The sequence below is a fragment of the Urtica dioica genome, chromosome 3, assembly GCF_054948205.1.
Source record: "Urtica dioica subsp. dioica isolate 48M chromosome 3, U.dioica_male_clone48M_v1_H2, whole genome shotgun sequence".
Taxonomy (NCBI): Eukaryota; Viridiplantae; Streptophyta; class Magnoliopsida; order Rosales; family Urticaceae; genus Urtica; species Urtica dioica.
In genome coordinates this window covers 34,616,302-34,641,629 of record NC_142758.1, presented here as the reverse complement: position 1 = coordinate 34,641,629, position 25,328 = coordinate 34,616,302, and the positions used below count along the sequence as shown (strand labels likewise).

The window sequence follows — 25,328 nt, the reverse complement described above, 5'->3', positions numbered from 1 at the left end:
CTTTTTTTTTTGTCTGAGTCCCCCTCGGTTTCCACTCCGGTAAGCGGTTTCCCCCTAAAATTGAAGTTTTGATACGGTAACGGTAAGACGATCCTTGGTCAAAAGTCAAAAAAGCTAGTAGGCTCGGTTGCCCTTTTTATGTGGATTCATATCTTTTGGATATAATCATTAGTTTATGTATTGTAACAAAAGACTTAATAGTTAAACTCATTTTAAATCCAACTTCAATAGGCATTATAATTTTTTATAGAGTACTTTCCTTGACATAAAAACAATCGAAAAGGCAGTGAAATCAACTATAAATTTCAATAATGTTAGATGATGTTTATCTAGTGATACCACTAAAAATAGCTATATAAAAAGTTCCCGAGTCAAGTAATAATAAAACGCGGCAAAATCTATTAAAAATATAAATAAATTATAAAATATATATATATATATATATATATATATATATATATCAAAAATATATTTTTTTTTTCTATGGGCTACATCTTGAAGAAGAATATAAGACAAAGTTTTCAAATATGGCAAAAAGTGACTACCGGAGATCGACATTAGATCATGAAGGACGTAGAACAAAATAGAAAGAAAGCAGCGCGAGGTCACCCGATGGCTCTTCTTAGATTCGGTGGAACGTCTGTCTGGTGGAGCCCTGCTCTTTCTCCCCGATTTCCGACACTTGGAGCTCAGTTCTGTTTGGGGTGACCATTAGCACGCAAGAGTGAGGCAAAGCGTGTTTGGAGTCTAAGATGAAACTTCTCATAGGGGTTTAATTTAAAATGATTTTGTTAGATTTTTTTGCGTTTGGCGTCTGGTTTGTTATCTCCACATTTCAATTGTGGTATTTTGTTTTGAAGGTGGAATATCTATCTTTATCTAAGTATTGGTCACTCAGATACTCGGATGTCCAACCTGAAGGTGAGTAACTTTCAGGCGTTTAGATTCACACATCAACTTTGAGAGATTTTTGGACGAGCTATAAAGTTACTTTAAATTCATAAATGTAATGTCTTTAATTGTCTTCTAACTCTTGGAAGCTTAAGACACGACAAGATATCATTCAATTCTAGTTTTGAATCTTTTATAACCTGAGATCTTAATTTTCCTTGGTGAAAGAAGTTTGGTGTCTGTATCTATAGGTATTTTACCCGTTTTCTAATGAAAAACTTCGCTAAAAAAATTGTTCGGTCGATTCCCCCATTCAAGGTTTGAGTAATAAGAAAAGCCTTGGAAGATATGAAGTGCTTAAAAATAGTGTCTAGTGATTGACCCGTGTGCATGAGCAAATGATGAGAATGAAGATGTCAAGATTTTATTCGAGAATCTAAATCATACAAAACGGAGAATAAACAATGACTTTGACACCCCTACCGAGGTTATAATAAAAATAAAATAATAAACCCTGTATTGGCCAAGGACCGGGGTCGTTTCAGTTCCGAAGCTTCCTTTAAATAGCCTTTGAGAGATACTACATGTTTATGTTGATGATTGTGATCATGTTTATGTTGAATTAAAATTAATTTGATGATGATTTATGGCGTTCGGTTCTTCATTCACGAGTGACGAGAGACACTTCACGTATAATTAATTACTAAGTAGTGTGTTTTGTATTTTTCCGTACGTGTTATAATCAAGGTTTGACTTTACGGTATTTTATGTTGAATTTTATCTTGGTTTGAACTTTGTGTTTTATTATTTGTCGTACGTGTTTGTAATCTAAGTAATTTAGTTTTGCAAAATATGAAAAAGTATTTATTATTGCAAAATATTTGTCCGAATACCCATTGGTTTCCTACATTTTTGTACGGTAAACGTTTTTCTACTGGTATCGGTTTCCTTTTTTTTTTGTCTGAGTCCCCCTCGGTTTCCACTCCGGTAAGCGGTTTCCCCCTAAAATTGAAGTTTTGATACGGTAACGGTAAGACGATCCTTGGTCAAAAGTCAAAAAAGCTAGTAGGCTCGGTTGCCCTTTTTATGTGGATTCATATCTTTTGGATATAATCATTAGTTTATGTATTGTAACAAAAGACTTAATAGTTAAACTCATTTTAAATCCAACTTCAATAGGCATTATAATTTTTTATAGAGTACTTTCCTTGACATAAAAACAATCGAAAAGGCAGTGAAATCAACTATAAATTTCAATAATGTTAGATGATGTTTATCTAGTGATACCACTAAAAATAGCTATATAAAAAGTTCCCGAGTCAAGTAATAATAAAACGCGGCAAAATCTATTAAAAATATAAATAAATTATAAAATATATATATATATATATAAATATATATATATATATCAAAAATATATTTTTTTTTTCTATGGGCTACATCTTGAAGAAGAATATAAGACAAAGTTTTCAAATATGGCAAAAAGTGACTACCGGAGATCGACATTAGATCATGAAGGACGTAGAACAAAATAGAAAGAAAGCAGCGCGAGGTCACCCGATGGCTCTTCTTAGATTCGGTGGAACGTCTGTCTGGTGGAGCCCTGCTCTTTCTCCCCGATTTCCGACACTTGGAGCTCAGTTCTGTTTGGGGTGACCATTAGCACGCAAGAGTGAGGCAAAGCGTGTTTGGAGTCTAAGATGAAACTTCTCATAGGGGTTTAATTTAAAATGATTTTGTTAGATTTTTTTGCGTTTGGCGTCTGGTTTGTTATCTCCACATTTCAATTGTGGTATTTTGTTTTGAAGGTGGAATATCTATCTTTATCTAAGTATTGGTCACTCAGATACTCGGATGTCCAACCTGAAGGTGAGTAACTTTCAGGCGTTTAGATTCACACATCAACTTTGAGAGATTTTTGGACGAGCTATAAAGTTACTTTAAATTCATAAATGTAATGTCTTTAATTGTCTTCTAACTCTTGGAAGCTTAAGACACGACAAGATATCATTCAATTCTAGTTTTGAATCTTTTATAACCTGAGATCTTAATTTTCCTTGGTGAAAGAAGTTTGGTGTCTGTATCTATAGGTATTTTACCCGTTTTCTAATGAAAAACTTCGCTAAAAAAATTGTTCGGTCGATTCCCCCATTCAAGGTTTGAGTAATAAAAAAAGCCTTGGAAGATATGAAGTGCTTAAAAATAGTGTCTAGTGATTGACCCGTGTGCATGAGCAAATGATGAGAATGAAGATGTCAAGATTTTATTCGAGAATCTAAATCATACAAAACGGAGAATAAACAATGACTTTGACACCCCTACCGAGGTTATAATAAAAATAAAATAATAAACCCTGTATTGGCCAAGGACCGGGGTCGTTTCAGTTCCGAAGCTTCCTTTAAATAGCCTTTGAGAGATACTACATGTTTATGTTGATGATTGTGATCATGTTTATGTTGAATTAAAATTAATTTGATGATGATTTATGGCGTTCGGTTCTTCATTCACGAGTGACGAGAGACACTTCACGTATAATTAATTACTAAGTAGTGTGTTTTGTATTTTTCCGTACGTGTTATAATCAAGGTTTGACTTTACGGTATTTTATGTTGAATTTTATCTTGGTTTGAACTTTGTGTTTTATTATTTGTCGTACGTGTTTGTAATCTAAGTAATTTAGTTTTGCAAAATATGAAAAAGTATTTATTATTGCAAAATATTTGTCCGAATACCCATTGGTTTCCTACATTTTTGTACGGTAAACGTTTTTCTACTGGTATCGGTTTCCTTTTTTTTTTGTCTGAGTCCCCCTCGGTTTCCACTCCGGTAAGCGGTTTCCCCCTAAAATTGAAGATTTGATACGGTAACGGTAAGACGATCCTTGGTCAAAAGTCAAAAAAGCTAGTAGGCTCGGTTGCCCTTTTTATGTGGATTCATATCTTTTGGATATAATCATTAGTTTATGTATTGTAACAAAAGACTTAATAGTTAAACTCATTTTAAATCCAACTTCAATAGGCATTATAATTTTTTATAGAGTACTTTCCTTGACATAAAAACAATCGAAAAGGCAGTGAAATCAACTATAAATTTCAATAATGTTAGATGATGTTTATCTAGTGATACCACTAAAAATAGCTATATAAAAAGTTCCCGAGTCAAGTAATAATAAAACGCGGCAAAATCTATTAAAAATATAAATAAATTATAAAATATATATATATATAAATATATATATATATATATATATCAAAAATATATTTTTTTTTTCTATGGGCTACATCTTGAAGAAGAATATAAGACAAAGTTTTCAAATATGGCAAAAAGTGACTACCGGAGATCGACATTAGATCATGAAGGACGTAGAACAAAATAGAAAGAAAGCAGCGCGAGGTCACCCGATGGCTCTTCTTAGATTCGGTGGAACGTCTGTCTGGTGGAGCCCTGCTCTTTCTCCCCGATTTCCGACACTTGGAGCTCAGTTCTGTTTGGGGTGACCATTAGCACGCAAGAGTGAGGCAAAGCGTGTTTGGAGTCTAAGATGAAACTTCTCATAGGGGTTTAATTTAAAATGATTTTGTTAGATTTTTTTGCGTTTGGCGTCTGGTTTGTTATCTCCACATTTCAATTGTGGTATTTTGTTTTGAAGGTGGAATATCTATCTTTATCTAAGTATTGGTCACTCAGATACTCGGATGTCCAACCTGAAGGTGAGTAACTTTCAGGCGTTTAGATTCACACATCAACTTTGAGAGATTTTTGGACGAGCTATAAAGTTACTTTAAATTCATAAATGTAATGTCTTTAATTGTCTTCTAACTCTTGGAAGCTTAAGACACGACAAGATATCATTCAATTCTAGTTTTGAATCTTTTATAACCTGAGATCTTAATTTTCCTTGGTGAAAGAAGTTTGGTGTCTGTATCTATAGGTATTTTACCCGTTTTCTAATGAAAAACTTCGCTAAAAAAATTGTTCGGTCGATTCCCCCATTCAAGGTTTGAGTAATAAAAAAAGCCTTGGAAGATATGAAGTGCTTAAAAATAGTGTCTAGTGATTGACCCGTGTGCATGAGCAAATGATGAGAATGAAGATGTCAAGATTTTATTCGAGAATCTAAATCATACAAAACGGAGAATAAACAATGACTTTGACACCCCTACCGAGGTTATAATAAAAATAAAATAATAAACCCTGTATTGGCCAAGGACCGGGGTCGTTTCAGTTCCGAAGCTTCCTTTAAATAGCCTTTGAGAGATACTACATGTTTATGTTGATGATTGTGATCATGTTTATGTTGAATTAAAATTAATTTGATGATGATTTATGGCGTTCGGTTCTTCATTCACGAGTGACGAGAGACACTTCACGTATAATTAATTACTAAGTAGTGTGTTTTGTATTTTTCCGTACGTGTTATAATCAAGGTTTGACTTTACGGTATTTTATGTTGAATTTTATCTTGGTTTGAACTTTGTGTTTTATTATTTGTCGTACGTGTTTGTAATCTAAGTAATTTAGTTTTGCAAAATATGAAAAAGTATTTATTATTGCAAAATATTTGTCCGAATACCCATTGGTTTCCTACATTTTTGTACGGTAAACGTTTTTCTACTGGTATCGGTTTCCTTTTTTTTTGTCTGAGTCCCCCTCGGTTTCCACTCCGGTAAGCGGTTTCCCCCTAAAATTGAAGTTTTGATACGGTAACGGTAAGACGATCCTTGGTCAAAAGTCAAAAAAGCTAGTAGGCTCGGTTGCCCTTTTTATGTGGATTCATATCTTTTGGATATAATCATTAGTTTATGTATTGTAACAAAAGACTTAATAGTTAAACTCATTTTAAATCCAACTTCAATAGGCATTATAATTTTTTATAGAGTACTTTCCTTGACATAAAAACAATCGAAAAGGCAGTGAAATCAACTATAAATTTCAATAATGTTAGATGATGTTTATCTAGTGATACCACTAAAAATAGCTATATAAAAAGTTCCCGAGTCAAGTAATAATAAAACGCGGCAAAATCTATTAAAAATATAAATAAATTATAAAATATATATATATATATATATATATATATATAAATATATATATATATATATCAAAAATATATTTTTTTTTTTCTATGGGCTACATCTTGAAGAAGAATATAAGACAAAGTTTTCAAATATGGCAAAAAGTGACTACCGGAGATCGACATTAGATCATGAAGGACGTAGAACAAAATAGAAAGAAAGCAGCGCGAGGTCACCCGATGGCTCTTCTTAGATTCGGTGGAACGTCTGTCTGGTGGAGCCCTGCTCTTTCTCCCCGATTTCCGACACTTGGAGCTCAGTTCTGTTTGGGGTGACCATTAGCACGCAAGAGTGAGGCAAAGCGTGTTTGGAGTCTAAGATGAAACTTCTCATAGGGGTTTAATTTAAAATGATTTTGTTAGATTTTTTTGCGTTTGGCGTCTGGTTTGTTATCTCCACATTTCAATTGTGGTATTTTGTTTTGAAGGTGGAATATCTATCTTTATCTAAGTATTGGTCACTCAGATACTCGGATGTCCAACCTGAAGGTGAGTAACTTTCAGGCGTTTAGATTCACACATCAACTTTGAGAGATTTTTGGACGAGCTATAAAGTTACTTTAAATTCATAAATGTAATGTCTTTAATTGTCTTCTAACTCTTGGAAGCTTAAGACACGACAAGATATCATTCAATTCTAGTTTTGAATCTTTTATAACCTGAGATCTTAATTTTCCTTGGTGAAAGAAGTTTGGTGTCTGTATCTATAGGTATTTTACCCGTTTTCTAATGAAAAACTTCGCTAAAAAAATTGTTCGGTCGATTCCCCCATTCAAGGTTTGAGTAATAAAAAAAGCCTTGGAAGATATGAAGTGCTTAAAAATAGTGTCTAGTGATTGACCCGTGTGCATGAGCAAATGATGAGAATGAAGATGTCAAGATTTTATTCGAGAATCTAAATCATACAAAACGGAGAATAAACAATGACTTTGACACCCCTACCGAGGTTATAATAAAAATAAAATAATAAACCCTGTATTGGCCAAGGACCGGGGTCGTTTCAGTTCCGAAGCTTCCTTTAAATAGCCTTCGGAGAGGTTTTGAGCCGCGATAAAAACCTTCTCAATGAACGAATGACGAGAAGAGGGTTCTCTATGTGGACAGCATGGCCACAGCCCTGTATCTTCACTGTTTCATAAATGCCATCACTTGACATCACAGCGCCATCAATTGCATAGCACATGTTTTGAGCTATGCTCTTGAATTTCACATCTTTTTCGCCTACAATGATCAGTAGGGGTGTTTTGCAGTGCTTCAAATCGTCCCACAACGGCCTGTCAAATGAACACAAATGTCAAACTATATTTATTATTTTATTTTGGTTTTGGTTCTTTTGGGATGACAATAGAAGAAACCAAAAAACAATGACGAATTTGAATTCCCATATGGTGGTATTGTTTGAGGAGCTTTTAGTTGAAACAGCACTGACAAAATATTTATAGCGGGAAAAGAGTGATCTTTTTTTTTTTGGGTTGTACTATTTTTGGTATTTTAATGAGTTACGTTGTCTCCTTATTTAAAAAGAAAAAAGAAAATGCATGTTTTAGTTAAATAGAAGTGAACTTACAGCTGCCTCCCAATGCTCGAGTCAGACAGGACTTTTGCAAGACTATGAATGTCTCGGTGATGAACCAAGCGGCTTTGTACTATTTCATTGAATTTCGGGTGATCCCTTAAGCTGTCCCAGATTCACATAAATTAATCACGGAAAACCAACACATCAAGTTTTTGACATGCTAAAACAGAAAAAGCTAAGGAATCACCTGTTCCAGAGTTTCCCAGAATACCAGTTGTCCAAAAACAAACCTAGTCCGTACGAAGCAAGAAACCGTGCTCGAGAATCATCAGTGGCTCTGCGAACTTTTCTGGCCACTTCGTCTTTCATTCCAGGGCTTCCAGATATCACCACAGCTCCGTTTATCTAAAATATCAAATGCCAGATATTATTATTAACAGCGCACCCGCGCGAGCAGTTTAGTTTTTAATTTTTTTGAAATGCAAACTGTACCTTGTCGGCAAATCTCGCAGCCATGAACAATGCGATCCGCGCTCCCATTGAATACCCTACTATTGTAACTGGGCCTTGTGTGACATTATGAATCGCTTCATAGACAATGTTCGCAACTACCTCGATTGACAAACTTGGCTTTGAGATTGTATCTTTATTGTCTGACTCTTGTATAACTGTATCCCCATGCCCAGGAAGGTCAAGAGAAATGCATCTTGCTCCTCTAGAAACAGCCTTCATGATAGAAATCCAGTCTTCACTGGTTCCGAGAAAGCCGTGAAGAAACACAACTACGTTACCCTGGCATCAGTGCAATAACCGTTAGTGTGGTGCTATAATATAACAGCAGAAATTATGAATCAAGACAGTAATTTATCGTCCATATTGATTGTATTCTTTACAGGCCGATAGCAAACGAATTCAATGACACTAGAATTCACCTCAGATTTGATTTTTTTTGTCCCGGCTAGAATAGATACAGCCTTCCATAGAATAAAAACAAACAATTTTTTTTAAGATAGTCAATATCATATAACTTTGCAAATTGCAAGTAACAATGTCAGAAATGGAAAATTCTTCCAAAGGAATGTTGATTATGTGTGTGAAAAAATGGAATTTTTTTTTTACGCATAACATAAGAATTTAAACATGCCCGGAAAGACTAGCCAGACTTAGTCTTAATTTTACAATTCGAAGAAAATAAATTTTGATACAGGATGTGGTGTGGCACTTACATGAGATTCTTGTCCAATCTCCTGAACCTTGATCTGATAGCATATACCATCTAAATAGACTGGAAGCTGATATCTACGAACTTCCTGTCCTGAGTGGACTCCACAAATTGTATTATGGTTTATCTGAAATGACTGCAGAATTTTATTAGCGTTACTAGTAGAGGCTTCTATGACGCCACTATATTGGTTGCGACATATGTCAAGACGAGTTGAAGTGACATCTTCTTTAAGCCAACGGTACGTTCCAAGACCATGGGCTACAGATGGACCCATTTCTCTGTTCAATAATTCGCACGTCTCTGTGTTCTTCTGGTCAACATAGCATGCTAAATGAATATATCCTGACAAGCCTAATCCACTTTCAAACGCAGAGCTAATAACAGTCATTTTCCTGTGCTGCTGGGCCCACTGGGAAATCAGTACGGTATTCTCAAAGCCACCAACAACACTTGGTTTAATGACCTAAAAAAAATTACCAACTCAAACCCGTGAGGTTCTAACCAAGAAGACGTGAGATAAAACCAAGTGAAAATATAAATGATAAATAGGTTTGTGCTGGAGGGGCCAAAGGACTATACTGAATATACACTATTTTTCAGAAAGAACGTTTGAAGGGAGGATCTTATAATATTACCAAATAGAATAATTTCTTACAATTGCAACTATTCCTTGATGAGTATATTTCATTAACGTCTCAAGTGGGTTGTCTTGGATGTTGTCAATAGTTTCATCTAAAGCCACAGGTAACCCAGTTTCTTCACAGAACTTGAGAATATCACCCTCCTCCTTAACCGGTTCCTGAAAAGCATGGAAGTCAGTAAACAGTGAGTTATTTACGGCTGATAAATATGATAAAAAAAAAAATTATTAAGAAAAAAAAGATATCAGATTTCCGATTTCATCTCTTTTCTTTTCTTCTTTTTTCTTTTCGTTTTGGCTGAAACTCAGAATTCCTAAATTAGACAGCAGTCAGAACAACGGTTATCAGCAACGATTCAACCATCCTTTATTTGCAATCTGTTAGAACAATATATGAGCCCTACTATATACCTCAATATACTGAAGACCGCAATCCTTTACTAAGGAGCCAAACTGAATAGCTTCTTTGTACGTCCAGTTCCGATTGGCATCCACGCGAAGTTCGATATGGTCCCCTATTCTCTTTCTTACTTCTCGAATTACCTCAGCATCCTGTGTGGGACTCCTGCTGCGGCTTACCTGTCACATAAACCCATATAAAAGAAAGGATACCAACATCTCCAGTAGCTTCATTTCTTTCTATTTTGTAGAATTCATCTTTTTATTGGTAAAATAAACTGACCTTCAGCTTTATTGCTGTAAATCCTTCTTCAACTAGTTGGGCAACAATTTCAGCCACCTCATTGGGTGTCCCGTCGGAATCAACAAGGCCACACACTCTAACTATTGAGGGTGTCTCAGGAAGAGCTTCTTCGCCTTTTTGAGCATGAAGTAGACTAAGAAGGTCACTTCCTTGTCTTTCTGCCAAGGCATTGAGAACAGCCATTTCCAAACCACATCTGACACTTGGGAAGAGAGAAGCTGGCTGACAATGCGAAAAGCAAGAAGTATTATTAAAATTAATATAGCTTCATTATTTTACTAATATTATTCGTAACCTTTCTCAGAAAAAGAAGGAAAAAAAATTAGCCTGGATAATAACATGAAGCAGTAGTAAAACTGGACTTACTGGGATCCCCAAATTAGTCCATATCCAAGAAGAGAATGAACCCTTTAACAGTGGCAAGAAGCAACTAATTTCAACTCCGTCCATTTTATGACAAAGAAACCTCAATTGCTCCTCTATATCTATCAGGTTTTCCTTGCTGGTCCCCAGCGGGGAAACCTGCACAGGTACTAATGAATGATTACATAAGTAGACAGAGGAACGGGATATAATCAAATTCACCTCTAAGATAGTACTTCCTCAGCCTAGAACATATATTGTAAGGGATACTTTAGACGAGTACTTACCTCACCGAATCCTTCACATCCATCTTCCAGAGACAAAGATAAAATAAATCCTTCTCTATGAAAGGCAGTGCTGTTCGGGTCAGCCATGGTCATTGTGGGTGGAGCACATAGTGGTATTCTATACAGAATATACACCATAAATGGTTATAGCCGGTTCATCATGTGAGAGTAAATAAATAATAATTATTAATCGTAAATGATACCTGAATCTCAAATATTTGACCGACTGGACTTTGCATGACGAAAAATCAGCTGATACAGAGTCTTGATCTCGTAGCCTTAGAAAGAATCTTAGAGTGTGGTCCGCAGCTTGGCATGCAAATTTTCTCAACCTACTGAGATAAGAAGCACAACTTGCCTAACATCAGTTGATAAGATCATGCTACGATAGAAATATCCACAGATATCGTAAAAAAAAAAAAAAATTGTATTATCCGTTAGGAAACTAAACCACCTGTGGAAGGTAGCATTGGCTTCAATAGAACTCACAACCTCGATTACACAATCCATCTCTTCGGGCTGAGATGTAACCAATGCATCATAGAGTTCGGCCTTTGTTTGCACTTCTAAATGCTTCACACTGCAACGATGTTGACGTTTAATGTTAAAAATCAAGAACACTACATGGTTTGTACAATCAAAGTTTAACATAAACATTTATTAAAAGAATAGTTCATGACCATAGAAGAATTTTAGCTACAATAGTAGTTAATGCTCATGCTCTAAACCATTCATCCAACAAGAACAAGTTTGATTTGAATTCAAGTCCGAAATGGTGGTTTTGGCTGTTATCATTCCGCAAAAAATAATCTCCATCCAGACTAGAATTATAATATATAAGCCTATGATAGAGAAATTACGACTTTGCTACCATATGAAACCATATTTTGAAGAAGGAAAATGAATATTACAGTAATGTGGATACAACAGGACCCACTATTTTTTATTTTTTTTTGCATACTAATTAATTGGTAACAGGAGTTTTACCCATGTGCCATACAAAGTCCTCGGATTGAAATGTTATGAGAGGTATAGAAATATTTATCCAGTATACTTTCTTCAATTCTTTCAGCAATTGGAAGAAGACTGAATATTGCACCACCATGATTGTTGATCACAACTATTGTCATGGGTTTCCGCACAACCCTACAAAAAATTGTAAAATGCCTTGATGATTTAACAGTGCAGATAGTATGGGATGTTTCTTGCTGATGAATAAATATAGGATATGGAAATACTGGGAATGGCATATTCTAATATTAGAGCAGTAAAAGTCATGCTGCAACCTGGCCGTATGACTACAAAAATACTTTATCAATGAACATTCCTAGTACAAAAGTAAATAAAAAAATAATTTTTTTTAAAAAAAAAAAAAAAGAGCAATCAGTTATATAAATAAACCAATCCTGCAAGTAGATAAGCTCCTTACTTTTGTCCCAAAATAGCCAAGCCATTAGTATCATGAAGGAAAGAAACATCACCCACTAAACAAAAAACCTGCACATTAGATCAGAAATATGAACACCCGTCTTCTTAAATTTGTGTGGAAACAGTAGAAGAAAAGCCATGCAATTATAATATATTAATTTTCAGATTATGTCTCCAGATAATGCCCCAACCCCATCCCATCATATATTATAGCCTATATTTTGTGTTCTTATTTTTTTAAAGACAGTAGAAGTTTTATTGAAGATTGAGAAAGTGGAAACAAAGACTATTCGCAGTCCCAAACTAGATCAGACTTCTCATATACAGCGGTATCAACGAAAATTTATTTGGCTTTTTTTTTAAGAAACTAAATATTACTTCTTACCCGTTTTTTGCATCCTACAGAAAAGCCTACAGCTGTACTAACCAACCCATCAATACCACTGGCTCCTCTATTTCCACCAATCCAAACCATGCGGCAAAATAGTTCCAAATTTAAGATCACAGCTGAAGTATCACGGGTGCACCTGGACCATCCACTGCCATACATGTCTATGTCACGAATTGGCATACTGTTGCCAACAAAAAGGGCGGAGTGACTTGACAATGTTTCAGAAATTATGCTCGCAACTTGAGGCTCGGTCAAGGAGCATTCAGAAACAATTTGGAATGTTAACTCTCGAGAAACCTGCAAGAAATATGGAAAACTGAAAAATGTGGCATATACACCCTAAAATAAGGGGGTTTTATCTTAGTGAGCAATTACATTATACGATAAAGCGTTGCAATAAAGAGCAATTAATCAGACCATACTATGTTACGTATGAGAAAAACTGCAATCAAATGTTCATCAAGATTGTGCCATAAACTATGAAACATTGCAAGAAAGTTCTAAATGAACACACATGAAAGAGTAATAAATTAACAAAATAAGTCAAACACATGGAAAAACATTTTATTACCATCAGATTTATAGCATGTAGACCAGTGCCCCATCCATTTTTCTTGTGTGGGCATTTGAAATTCAATAAATGATTAGAGAATGTGATTATGCTACTGTGTATCCTGTGTGTTACAATGTGAGAAGGATCGTGTCGGAATGGATGGTTGTCAACCATTATATAAGCGCATGGAAAACATCCCTCTAGCATCTTTGAGATACGCTTGCTCGTAATCCTACTCCCCATCTGTTTGTATACACGTTAAGAAAGATAATCAAAAGATGGAGATGCATGATACGTCCCCAAAACAAATTATGTTGTTAAAACCTCTTCCATACTAACCAAAATGTATTTGACTATCAGAGGAGCAGCTGAAAGACAATAATGTAGTTATAGAGGAGAGAGTTATACCTGAATAATTACATCAGCGCGTGTCCAATCTCTAGCCATATCTGATAACAGAGCATGATCAAGATGATCAATGAATATTATGTGATCTTTAACATCTGGAAAGGAAGTCACTATCTTTCTCAATCGCAGTCCTGACAAGATATCCGCTACAACTGGCCAAGAGAGATGTTTTGCAAGAAGAAGTATCGCCCAGATCTCATCTACCGTACGTATCTCACCAATAAGTAAAATCCCTTTTCTACCCTTCTGTATAAAACTCGTAACCTCCGATAGCTCGTGAAGATTATCATTAAAAGGGGAATTATTGACGTCGAAATACTTGGTAAATGGCTCAGCACTAGACATCCACAAGTCTAACCCTTGTAAACAGCTTGGTGTCCATTTGGAAGGGCTGTTTTCCAGCGGCTCCCTAAAAGCACAGTTTACATGAACAGGGCCACCAGCTGTATGGGTAGCCCAATACACGGCAGAATCAATTGTGGTAAGCACCATTCTAGCAGGTATACAGTCAGTGGGGACAGGAAGGTTGAAGAAGAACCTCACAAATGATCCAAAGTGCTTTCCCTGATTTTACACATTCAAAAATGATCATCTCATGGAGGGCGTATATATAATTGTGAAATCGGGTACAAAGTGCTGCAATAATTCAAGAATTCTAGACAGGGGAAGGGGTGAACTCGCTTATCGAATTCTCCATAACCTCATACCAGAGGATTCATTCCATGGGTTTGCAATTTATTTGTTCATTGTTAGAAACAAAATATATAACATTTGTAGATGGAATAATCTATATACTCACCTGATCTATAGCTTGGTTTGCTCCAGTACCTAGCAGCTCAGGAGGACGATCAGCTGTGAGTAGCAGAAGAGGCACAAAATCTTGATAAGCCTCAACAACCTGAATAGTAGATGTTAGCCATTACTACCCACTCTTGAAGCTTATTAATATTAAGCTGTCAAAAAATGCTAAGCACAGTATGTTATGTCCGAAACTGTTTCATAGCTACAAATTAGACGAACACAAAAAAATAATAATAATATTATTAAAGTTAACTCACAGCAGGAAGAAGATTTGAAACTGCAGTTCCTGATGACGTTATGACAACAGCAGGCTTGTGGGATCCTCTCGCATAACCGACAGCGTGAAATGCAAGTGAGCGCTCGTCAAAACAGACAACACAGGTAATAAGTGGGTGTGTGGAAGCAGCGACAGTAAGTGGGGATGATCTTGACCCTGGAGCTACACAAAAATACTAGAATGAAATAAATCAGACAAATTTATGTGAAAACTAGAAAAAATAGAAAATACTTGATCTCACCGTCAATCCAAGGCGAGAACATTCTTCAATTATAAGTGATGCCCAAACAGCATTTATGTTGGCGCAATGTTGCACCGAATAACCCACTTCACTGGTATCATTTAACTGACAGCAAAATGAGACAAATCTGAACATCTTCATTATGGCTTTCTTGTAAATTATCTAAGCTATTGACGCTTCGTGGAAAAAACATATAGTTAATTTGAACTCCTTACTTTATTTAATCTTAGTCTGGCATTTAAAGGTTATTTAAATTTTTGGTATTATGTTTGGATTTCGTGATTCAAATACAACTAGGAGACGTAAAAAAAAACGCCCAGTACTCAACTGATAAACAAATGCAGAATTGACTACCTTTAAATTTTGGCATATGTATAACACAACAATCTGTTTTGCCAACTATATCTCCCATTAAACATATTTAACTAAGAAACTAGTTTATAAACTCAACTTTACCAATAGACGGTTTGGTTTACCACCCCAAAAGGCAAAATTAGAAGCAGCTCTAGTCCACATTAATGTTCCTACTTCATTTCTAATTGTTTAAAATTACAAGTTATGCATCCTATGACATCAATAAGTTTCAAGGAGGAAACATTGTTACTTATTTCCTGTGATCCATGACTCTCATTTGTAATGCATAGTCCCCTTTAAAATTGACAAACAGCCTTTAGGAAAAGCTTTTGAGGATTTTTGCTTCTGAAGTAACCTTCTTATTATTCTTTTATTTCTGCTAATGGCATTTCAGGCAAGTGATTACATAATTCTAATTTAAAAGGAATAAATCTTATCAAATGGTAAGCATCCTAGTTTAGATTCTTTGTCATGATAGCACCATACCATGTTACTTGCAATTACAAGAGTCTGTGAAAGTCTAATACAGAATTGCATCGAAGATGGAGCCTCCTTCTGTAAGAAATCGCATTCATAATCAGATTGATATAGAACCAATGGGTATCAACAGGAAATAAATAAATAAAATAAAATAAAAAAACAGCAGTTATAAGTATATTTCATCTGCAAGAGGAGAAATTTATTGAGGACGAAAAATTACCAGGAAGAGGGGATACCATTTCTTTGATGCCATCCACAGAGTACATCCCACCTTGCGAAAGAGCGTTCATGTAAACCTACAAACGGATGAAGATATGTAGAACGTACACTTTAATTAAAAAAATTACGAAAAAACAGACAGACTGCTGAAAAGATTCTTGTAAGTAATCAGACCATAAAATTGAAGTAGGGAAAAAATGCAATGTGGCTTGGGGGATTCACATGAAGAGGATTCTTAACTAAAACAAGGAAGGCTTGATCACAAAAAATAAAAAATAAAAAAATAAAAAACATTTTTAGATGTAGATAAAGAAGCCTTGGACATTGGTGACTGTTATTTTATTTGATCCACCTGCTAAAACCATTCATGGAAATTTGAGTTTAGATGTAGTAACACAAGACGATGGCAAAACCATGTTGATTTACCTCATTACACACCTAGCATGCAACAACAGCTTTGCAATCCATTTAAATTTATATTAAAAAAAAAAAAGTAGATTGTACGAGAAGATTTAAAGTAGAACAAAACCAATTAAGCAATTGCAGGATGATTAATATGGTGAAACTACAACCATCATTTTAAAGCTCGATAAACTATAACAGAAGAAAAGAAAATTTTACACTACAGGAAGAATGATAACGAACACGAGATGGCTAACTTAAATGTAACACATTTACTGCTACTGCAGCAATACCTTTGGAATAATTCCATCCTCCACTAGATTCAGCTTCCTGAGACTAGATACTCTATTTCTGGTGTAACCCTTCTCTGCCGTACACCAAAAGTGAGAGCTAGCCTGATAAATTTACGAAGCTTGAGGTGCGAAGTGCATAAAACATTTTACGTAAAATAAATAAAAACTGATGTCAAACATAACTTGCACTGTCAAAAACTGAATCCTTTTCAATCTCATTCTCAACTCATCACAGAGTACATCTTAAATATATGTTTGCTGAGAAGATACCTAGATAAAAAGAAAAAAATAAGTACTGCTCTGACCCTTCAGCCTTAGCTTTTGGTTCAGGTATGGTCTCAAGTCGATGACCAGCTTGGATTTAATATAAGACTTTTTTTATGGAATATAAGACTTAAAAGAAAATACAACGTAGAGAAGCAAAAACACATTAAAGTACCTGGGCAAGAGACAGCTCCAAGGAATGAACAGCTTCCTCAAATGTCGAGAGGCAAGAATCACACCACACTAGTGATGCTGATAAAACAGAAAAACCTTCACATTCATCCAACTCAATCTGTTCAAACAATTTTCATTAGAACAGGCATCTTCTTAAGCTGCAAACTTTAGTTCCCTGCAAAAGTAAACAAAAACATAAGGCGTACAAGGACTCGAGCAAAACACACAAGATTACCTGGGGAATAAAGAAATAATGAGATCCTGCTTCCTGTTTTAAGACAGACAACTCTTTGTTAAAACTGCAATCCACAAAACCATATGCCACTACAGGAGTTGCTTCACTTGAGAGATATCTGCAGGAAGAATAAATTGAACGGTTTTGAGTAATAATCTTAGAATTATTGGTAAGAAAAATTCAAAAATTGACTTAACATATCTAGATGCATGAATGTTGTAAATGAAGAAAATATAATTGCCATAATTTCTTTATGAATCTCAACTATTCATTTCCATACAAACATTACCAAGCCATTCATACAACGAAGAAATGAAACTGAGTTGAGCTTAATATTCTGTGATTAAGATTTTGAACCCGTCAAAAAGAACAAAAATATATACAATAGCATTGCTAATTTTGATATAACTTAAAGTACAAGTAAACAAGTAACATTCTAACACAAATAATAATCAAATAATTTTTTTCAGCAAGTAAAGAGCATTGGAATAACAGAATTTCAAACTATAAACTTCGACTGCTTTTGGGTCAACGACTAACAGTTTCAAGCTGTATCTATAGAAAGACCCAATAAGACATGGATGGATGAAGAACAAACCTTTTGGTTTGAGCCATCTCTCCCAACGCAGAAGAAGAATCCCTTGAAAAGTACACTGAAGCGCCTATGCCAAAAACGCCTCGTGTTTCGTTCAAAAGCAATGTCTTATAGCTCGGTTCACTTGAGTCCTTCGAGATATAAAACAGAGGAAACACCGAAGATGACTCTGGCTGAGAGCAAAACCAGTTCAGAGACTTTGCACTCGGAGGCACAGCCACCTGAATACATGAAAAAACAAACACCAACAAAAAACGCCACAACAAACAAATGAGATTGTGGAATTATGTGACAAAGATTATCACTTTTTTTCTTAAAATGAATATATATATATATATATATATATATATATATATATATATATATATATTAATATAAGCAAATCACCTGAAATCTGAAGAAGCCGCTAGAGCTAGAAGGAGGATTGAGCTTCAACGCTTCAACAGCCTCTATGATCCTCTCAATTCCTTTCTCAAGCGTCACCACTGGAGACAAAGCGCGAGTAATGCAGATCTCCACAGCCAAATCTCCCTCTGAAACCTCCGAAATCTCACCAATTTCAACCATCGGACCGTCAAATCGCACCCCTCTGACGACCTAAACCAGCCAGAAAAGAAAATTACAGCAATTCCTCAACAACAACAAAAAAGCGTATAAACATAAACCGAAATGCATGGAAGTCGGAACCAACCTCACGGGTAGAATTTTGAGAGTGGCGAAGACAGCTCCGCCGGAGAAATGGAAGAGGAGCTGACAAAATTTCGCGCCGGAACACGGCTCTTCTTCCGGCGTTGGAATGAGAGCTTGATCGCGGTGGAAGAAACAACGTCGTTTCGAGACACAGAGCTTGTGATTTCGCGTTCATGGCGGTCAAACTTAGAAAGATATAGAATACGAAGAAGATGGAGAAATGGTGTGTTACGAACGATTAAGCTGTTTCGTTATCGGACTGTTCTGTAATGTACTTCACATTGGGACACTTGAACTTGAACATGCTTCTATTATCCTAAATTTCCATCATCATCGCACAAAATGCTTCTAATTTTGCTTTTTGGCATATAGGTCCTATATCTTTCCAATATCATATCAATTACTCCTCGCGTTATATTTTGTAACGTTTTTAGTCCCATGTTTTTTCTCTCTAAATTTTTAACAGTTCAAATGTTAGTTTTCCAAAATTGTGTTTTGTACACATATAATATTTTCTTTATACTAAAGATATTATGTACAGTGAAATTTGTTGTCACTAGCCCATTTTACACTTTTTATTAGGAGAATAGCCAAAGTTTCATTTAATTAAGAAAATAGCCCATTTTTTCTTAGCAGACAATTATACCCTTCGCGAATCAGTTAATTAATTAACAAACTTAATTGAGTTAGGTTAATTAATTAACTGAATGTTTGGATTAGAAATTCACAAAATATTTATAAAAGTAAGAACTTAAGTCAATTTCTATTCAAAGCATTCAATTAATTAACCTAATTCCTAATTCAGTCAGTTAGTAAATTAACTTTACTCACAAAAAAAATCAGAACCTAAGCTAATTCTTAATTCAACCAATCAGTTAATTAATTAACCTAACTCAATTCATTCGGTTAATTAATTAACTGATTCGCGAATTAGCACTGAATCAACAAACAAAGGAAAAATCCACTGAATCAACAAACAAAAAGAAATTGTAGAACGAATCAAAAACACGAACGAGCAGAGGTATGTATAAGTTGATCGAAACTGCAAAGAGCGAGAAGAAGAACGCGAATGTGTCCAACACCACAAATCCCTCGAACGCACGTTTATTCCACAGCACCGTCGTCCTCGTCTACTCCGCCGCCAATCCATCTCCGAAGACCCTGATCCGCACCGCCGCGAACCTCGTCTACTCCGATAACCCCTCCGACACCGTCGCCAAGAAGCTCAAAGGTTCGCTCCTCAACGTCGACGTGTTTGTCGTCCTCGTCGCCGCCGTGACGTTCCTGATCCTCTGAGTGTTTTGGGTTATGAGGGTAATTTTGGAATGAAATTTCAGTTGGGCTATTCTCTTAATTAGTTCAAACTTGGGCTATTCCCTTAACATAGATGGGTTGATTGGGTTAGTAGGCTAATTCACCCTTATGTACAATAAGAAATTATTAATAGTGCCGACTTTTAAACTTAGGCCAGGAATACCGTCTTAATAAATCTGATTCCGAGATTAGTATAACTTCTACATATAGTTTTCAAATTTCTAAGTAACAAAATCACTAATGTTTGGTAGTTCACTCAAACTGTTTTTTGTTTTCTGTTTTCTAATTTTTGTAGTTGTACTGAAAAATTATTTTGCAGTTGTTTTCAAAAAGCTGTTTGGTACAGTTTTCATTTTTGTTTTTGAGAAATTGAAAAAACTGTTTGGTACAGTTTTCATTTTTTGTTTTGAAAAAATGAAAAAAAATTAAAACTGTTTGGAACATGGAAACAATTTCTTAATTCAATTTTTTTTTTAAACATAGATTTAATTACACAAAATATAAATATGACATTGTTGTCTAAATTGAATACAATAATTTTTTTATCATCATAAATATGAAATCATGCATAATTATTCCACATAGCTTGAGAGAGAGAGAGAGAGAGAGAGATAACACTATGAAGTGCAATTTCCACCAACCAAACTATACCACATTTTATCCAAAGAACATCAAACTGATTTACAGCTTTATATCAGTCCTTACTATATAAACAACATATGTACGTACCATGAATATATCAGTATAAGTTTGATGCCCTATATATAATCAGTCCACTAAATCACAGTTTATTTGTTGTTTCTCTTCTTTAGATTTCAAATGTGATTTGGATGAAGAGAGAGTCAAGGGATTGCAGGTTCTCCACAGAAAGCGTCTGGCTCGAACGATCTGGCAGCCTCGTCGCTGTAAACTCCCGGTATAACCCTCGTTCTCTCTTCCGATATCTCAGCGCCGGACTTCTTGTGGCCTTGGTCGATGTTGATCAGAAGAGCCACGCACACGAGCAATGACACTCCCAGAGTCACAAGCGTGTTCTTCAATTTGCTCAGCACCGGCTTCACCTAATCATCATAATCACAAAGCAAACACTTGACTTGATGATCCAAGAACTAAAATATCATCAACAATGAAAAAAAAAAAAAAAAAAGATCATGTATAGTCATTAGTAACTCACAGAGAACGATCCAAGGAGACGATCACGAGTCAATACTTCGGCGGTCTTAACCCACATCTGCCAATAAATTTGATTTGATTTAAAGAGAAATAGCCTAAATTGAAACTCTGCAAGGTTGAACAATTCTAGAGTACTACTTACCTGGCCATCGTACCAACCTGTCTCTTCATCTGGAATTGAAACAATTCTAGGTTAATTTCGATCTCAATCATTACTATGGATATTCTCGGCAGCCAAACAGAGGAGAGTTAAAGAAAGACTGACACTCGACGGTGGCGCTGAGCAGCCGATTGCCGACGTAAGCCCAGCCGAGGTACACTCGGACGAGGGCGATGGCGACGAAGATGATGCCGCTGGAAACCACGGAGAGGAAGCGTCGGGAGAGATCGGGATCGGCGGAGGCGGCGGGGAGCCCGATGACGACGGCGGTTTGGGGAGAAGAATGGGGGTTTCGAAGAATGGGGGAATCGGTTCCCGCGCCAATACAAATCGAGTTCAAAAACCTCTCGTCGGCGGCGATCGAATCCGGCCGACTCGCCGCATTTCGTCTCCCGAGGGCTTCTCCGCGGCGGCGCCGAGCCCACTATCGCTGCTGCTTCCATGTCGCCGGAGAGATGTCGCGCGAGGACTTCTCCGCGGCGGCGCTGGGCCCACCATTGCCTCCTCCTCCAGATCCTCCGCGCTGTTCTTCTTCTTCTGCAACTCCATCGCCGCTGCTTCCATGTCGTCAGAGAGAGGTCGGGACTTGGCAGAGAGAAAGGGAAAATTAGAGTGAAAAATTCTGAAAACAGCTTATTTTGTTTTCAATTTCCTTTGCATATTTGAAAAACAACTTCAATAGTTTTTAGATTATATTATTTCAAAACCGGTACCAAACACATTTTTTTTATTTTGTTTTCTGTTTTCACGGTTTGAAAAGTCAAAAAGTGTTTTCAAAATGGTTACCAAACACTTCTAAGAGTCTGTGAATTACTAAATAGTGTATCTTTCGTTATAATATTATAATTCATGATGTGTCACCAGTGAACAATTCGAGCATTCCATATATATTCTTAATATGTTTGTAATGTTATATATCTAGCGAACCTTATATATATATTTTTTTTATTTGCTATTTTACCTCTTATATGACTTTGGACTTATCAACGCGTTTTAGCCTCATTTTTATGCTTCCTTTAGTTCTTAAGGCTTACGTTGGCAGCGTACAAGTTGATCCAAAGCTAGATCGAGTAAGAAAAGGATTTCTAAATCTAGAAATGAATGTGTCATAGGAGCCGTTCCAAAAAGGAAGAAATTATTGGTACTTGGTGAAATAGGTTCTTTTAGAATCTACTAGTTTTGGGGCCGTGCCCGTGGCACGGCATATATGCAAAACAGTCGGTGTTGAGGTGTGTCGTAACGGTCATTATAGATGTCTAACTCTCCTGGAAATGAAGTTATCTTCTGGTTATTACCCCAAGCTTGTGTTCACAATTACGCATTTCTGATGATGCGTGAACAGAGTTCCTACAAGCTGAAAACGAACTTTTCACCTCAGTACCACATAAGAAAATAAGAGTCAATTTAGAAGAAAATAAAACATAAAAGGAATATTTATAAAGGTGAAAATGTTACTGGAACATGATATATTCATGCCTGATGCTTAAAAATGCTGAGCATACTGCTCGCATACCGCGGCGACAACACGCAAGTCACCGACGAGTGCTTGAAGAACTTCTTCGTTTCTTCATCGTGCGTTTTGATCACTCATTTCTGCCATCAAATTAAGCAACGCTGTTATATGTATGTTAAGTTAACACTTACTGTACCAAAAAGAGCAAGTCTCTCAAATAATAATGAAGGCCGTGATTAATTAGTACCGTCTTTAGAAAGAAGTTGTGGTGAGAGGTCTTATCATCTCAAACAAGCATAAAAAGTCTGATGCCTTCCTGAGACTTGAATTTAAGCAAATCTCCGAGGCTCAAATCCCCACCATTTGGCAAAGGCGTTGTCGGTTCTCTAACCATCTTCTCTTTGTGAAATATGGATCAACCAACAATGTATATCAGATGATGAGCCTTCAATATCGCGTGGCATATATCTTCCCAGCAATTCTCTTGATCGTACGATTTTCCGTTCTCCAATTCGATTCTTCAGGTGTTGGATCCGGTGAGTGAGCGTCCAGGTACAGAGTTACCGAACCGGCTTTCCGAGCCGGAAAATAGAGCGGCTTCCCGAATGGATTTTGTGAGTTTAGAATCACACGCATGTGAGCAACGTGCGCCCCGGCGAGGCACATTGTGATGTGGGTTGCTGGTGATGATTTTCCCATAGTTAAATGAATTTACCTTGAAACGGACCAGCAATAAATAAGTTGTCCCAGGGTGTTTCTACAACAAAAATCTAGATCAGTCTAGAAACTTCAGTTTTCTTCCGTGTTAACGAAGATCATTGTATGATATGGTTTGATGTATACGAGACCAGGATTCTCAACTGCAGATGAAAAAAAAACAATTAAAAGAGGAATGTGAAGCATGAATGAAAACAAAGTTATTTATAAGCAAACAACAATTTAGTAAATAATAAATGTGCAAATCACAATAGGTGATCAAGTTAATAGAAAGCATTTTTAACTTTCGACAATAACAGTTGACGTAAAGTTGTGATGCAAAATATTCAAATTCATTCACTAATGTATTGCTAAAACAATAAAATATTACCTATAAATAGAGTGTTGTTTATTTTACAAGTCTGTTGTTTTGTCAAAATGTGTAATACGAGCCTGTTTTCTTGGTTATGTTGCATTCCTAGAAAAGAAAGAAACTTTTGGTGAGAGTGGGTGAGAGTGACAACTTTACTGAAAAATAAAAATAAAAGCAAGATAATATGGTAATAACTATTCTGCTTGACACTTTAAATAAATTCTAAGAGCAGTATATCTATTACCTTGGCTGAAGCACCAAATTTATATTTTGTTCTAAACGATTAGCTAAGAACAGAATCTCGTCGTAGACTACATTCTTGGTGCGACAATTTAATGAACGGTCTGAATCCGGTTTCAGAAGAACTTTTATACAATTAGATGACCGAGTCCGAGATAATGCAACATATAATTGCCCGTGTGAAAAAACAGGCTCTGGTAAGTACGTACAATCCGACAAAATCCAATGTTTGGCCTTGCGATTTATTTATCGTCATAGCAAAGCAAGGCCGAATTGGAAATTGTGTTCTTTTAAAAGCAACAAGACAACTATCTGCAGGAGGAATAAAAGGTATCCTTGGAAGAAAAACTGTTTTCCCTGTTTGTTCACCGACGAATATTTCGGCGTGTATGTCATTTCGGTCAAACTGTTTGCAGATTAACCTTGTACCATTGCATAATCCTTCTGCACAATTTATAATTCTGAGCAAAATAATAATGATGTTACAGACTTGCTCGCTAAAAGAAGCCCTTGTTATGGCTAATGAAATGGTCTGGAAAGACTCTTTTCCACCATTTCTTTTGGGTGTAATTTTGGCAGATAGCCAACTCCTTTTTCTCAAAAAAAAAAAAAATCTAAGCAAATTTCTATATAATAATAATAAAAAGACTTGGCTGAAACACAAAATGCATAATAACCACATCTGTATATGCTTCACACATCATCTGTATATATGGCTATCAAGATGTTTCACTTTCATATAGAATATGTGGTGAAAAACAAGCTAATAATAATACATAATTAATGAGCATTGTTAGGTTAATAAAAAACCCCCCAATTTTACAGCCAAAAGTGAAAGCAGAAAAACATCTGTAAAATCAAAGGTACTAAAAGGGTAACAAGAAGAATATGGTCATCTCTTGACATTTGCCCAAACCAATATAAAGCAGTTATATGTGGTTTTCAAAGCCTCAAAATATATATTACACCTATACAAACCTTAGGGGATAAACCCAGTCGACGGAAGTAAATCAAACAAACAAACGAAAATCCTAATCCAAGAGAAAAAGCCCCAATTTATTATTCTGAAACCAAAACAAGAGATAAAATTCAAGAATTCATTCACCTTGAACAAAGTCCAGCGACTCTGAATCCTTTACGGCGAGATTTGATCGATACTCGTTGAGCTTATCTCACGCTTTCTCTTCGTCGTCAAACCTTCTAGTCTCTCTCTCTCTCTCTCTCTCTCTCTCTCTCTCTCTCTGTCCCGCTGAATATCTTTGTTCTGTTTCGCCCTCTCACTCTCGCTATCTCTCTCTCTCTCTCAATCCCCTGTCGCTCAATCCCTCTCACACAAACAAAGCAGGAAAAGAAAAAAGAAAGAACAATCTGAAAAGGAGAAACGAAAAAACCAATTTGCTGAACAAAAACACACT

General features: G+C 35.9%; 2 protein-coding genes and 1 long non-coding RNA gene across 5 annotated transcripts; all 3 read right to left on the bottom strand.

The window, feature by feature from the left end:
* Positions 1–6,773: 6,773 nt before the first annotated feature.
* Positions 6,774–18,802, bottom strand: PHYLLO (2-oxoglutarate decarboxylase/hydro-lyase/magnesium ion-binding protein). 3 transcript variants are annotated; one of them, XM_089609080.1, is made up of 28 exons: positions 18,506–18,802; positions 18,202–18,411; positions 17,818–18,035; positions 17,220–17,337; positions 16,986–17,102; positions 16,547–16,648; positions 15,869–15,928; positions 15,639–15,707; positions 14,799–14,903; positions 14,538–14,732; positions 14,279–14,377; positions 13,480–14,043; positions 13,090–13,314; positions 12,513–12,815; positions 12,129–12,196; positions 11,687–11,845; positions 11,154–11,279; positions 10,903–11,034; positions 10,700–10,817; positions 10,416–10,571; positions 10,029–10,271; positions 9,758–9,925; positions 9,362–9,505; positions 8,708–9,169; positions 7,974–8,273; positions 7,729–7,886; positions 7,533–7,643; positions 6,774–7,239 (listed from the first exon to the last, which is right to left on the bottom strand). In XM_089609080.1, exons 1-28 carry the CDS (start codon positions 18,677–18,679, stop codon positions 6,984–6,986), a joined length of 5,160 nt encoding a protein of 1,719 aa, XP_089465206.1. In that variant the 5' UTR covers positions 18,680–18,802; the 3' UTR covers positions 6,774–6,983. The 3 variants fall into 3 exon arrangements, with proteins under 3 accessions (XP_089465206.1, XP_089465207.1, XP_089465208.1); XM_089609081.1 differs by having other exon boundaries at positions 10,903–11,031; XM_089609082.1 differs by lacking the exons at positions 16,986–17,102; positions 17,220–17,337; positions 17,818–18,035; positions 18,202–18,411; positions 18,506–18,802 and having other exon boundaries at positions 15,853–15,928; positions 16,547–16,624.
* Positions 18,803–20,412: 1,610 nt separating this feature from the next.
* LOC149402643 (uncharacterized) lies at positions 20,413–21,715 on the bottom strand. The gene is made up of 5 exons (XM_089608469.1): positions 21,647–21,715; positions 21,257–21,575; positions 21,134–21,162; positions 20,993–21,049; positions 20,413–20,879 (listed from the first exon to the last, which is right to left on the bottom strand). Exons 1-5 carry the CDS (start codon positions 21,713–21,715, stop codon positions 20,661–20,663), a joined length of 693 nt encoding a protein of 230 aa, XP_089464595.1. The 3' UTR covers positions 20,413–20,660.
* An 813-nt stretch (positions 21,716–22,528) lies between these two features.
* On the bottom strand, positions 22,529–24,370 carry LOC149402642 (uncharacterized). The gene is made up of 4 exons (XR_016296166.1): positions 23,918–24,370; positions 23,692–23,778; positions 22,852–23,464; positions 22,529–22,744 (listed from the first exon to the last, which is right to left on the bottom strand). It is a non-coding gene; the product is annotated as an uncharacterized LOC149402642 (long non-coding RNA).
* Between the last annotated feature and the right edge of the window lie 958 nt (positions 24,371–25,328).

Coding starts and splice junctions, on each gene's coding strand:
- PHYLLO (XM_089609080.1), bottom strand. CDS start 18,679: ATGAACGCGAAATCACAAGCTCTGTGTCTCGAAACGACGTTGTTTCTT. Junction 17,103..17,219: donor ATTATTTCTTTATTCCCCAG/GTAATCTTGTGT, acceptor TTGTTTGAACAG/ATTGAGTTGGATGAATGTGA. Junction 10,818..10,902: donor GTCAAATATTTGAGATTCAG/GTATCATTTACG, acceptor TATTCTGTATAG/AATACCACTATGTGCTCCAC.
- LOC149402643 (XM_089608469.1), bottom strand. CDS start 21,715: ATGGAAGCAGCGGCGATGGAGTTGCAGAAGAAGAAGAACAGCGCGGAG. Junction 21,576..21,646: donor ATCTGGAGGAGGAGGCAATG/GTGGGCCCAGCG, acceptor CAGCAGCGATAG/TGGGCTCGGCGCCGCCGCGG. Junction 21,050..21,133: donor CAGGTTGGTACGATGGCCAG/GTAAGTAGTACT, acceptor ATTTATTGGCAG/ATGTGGGTTAAGACCGCCGA.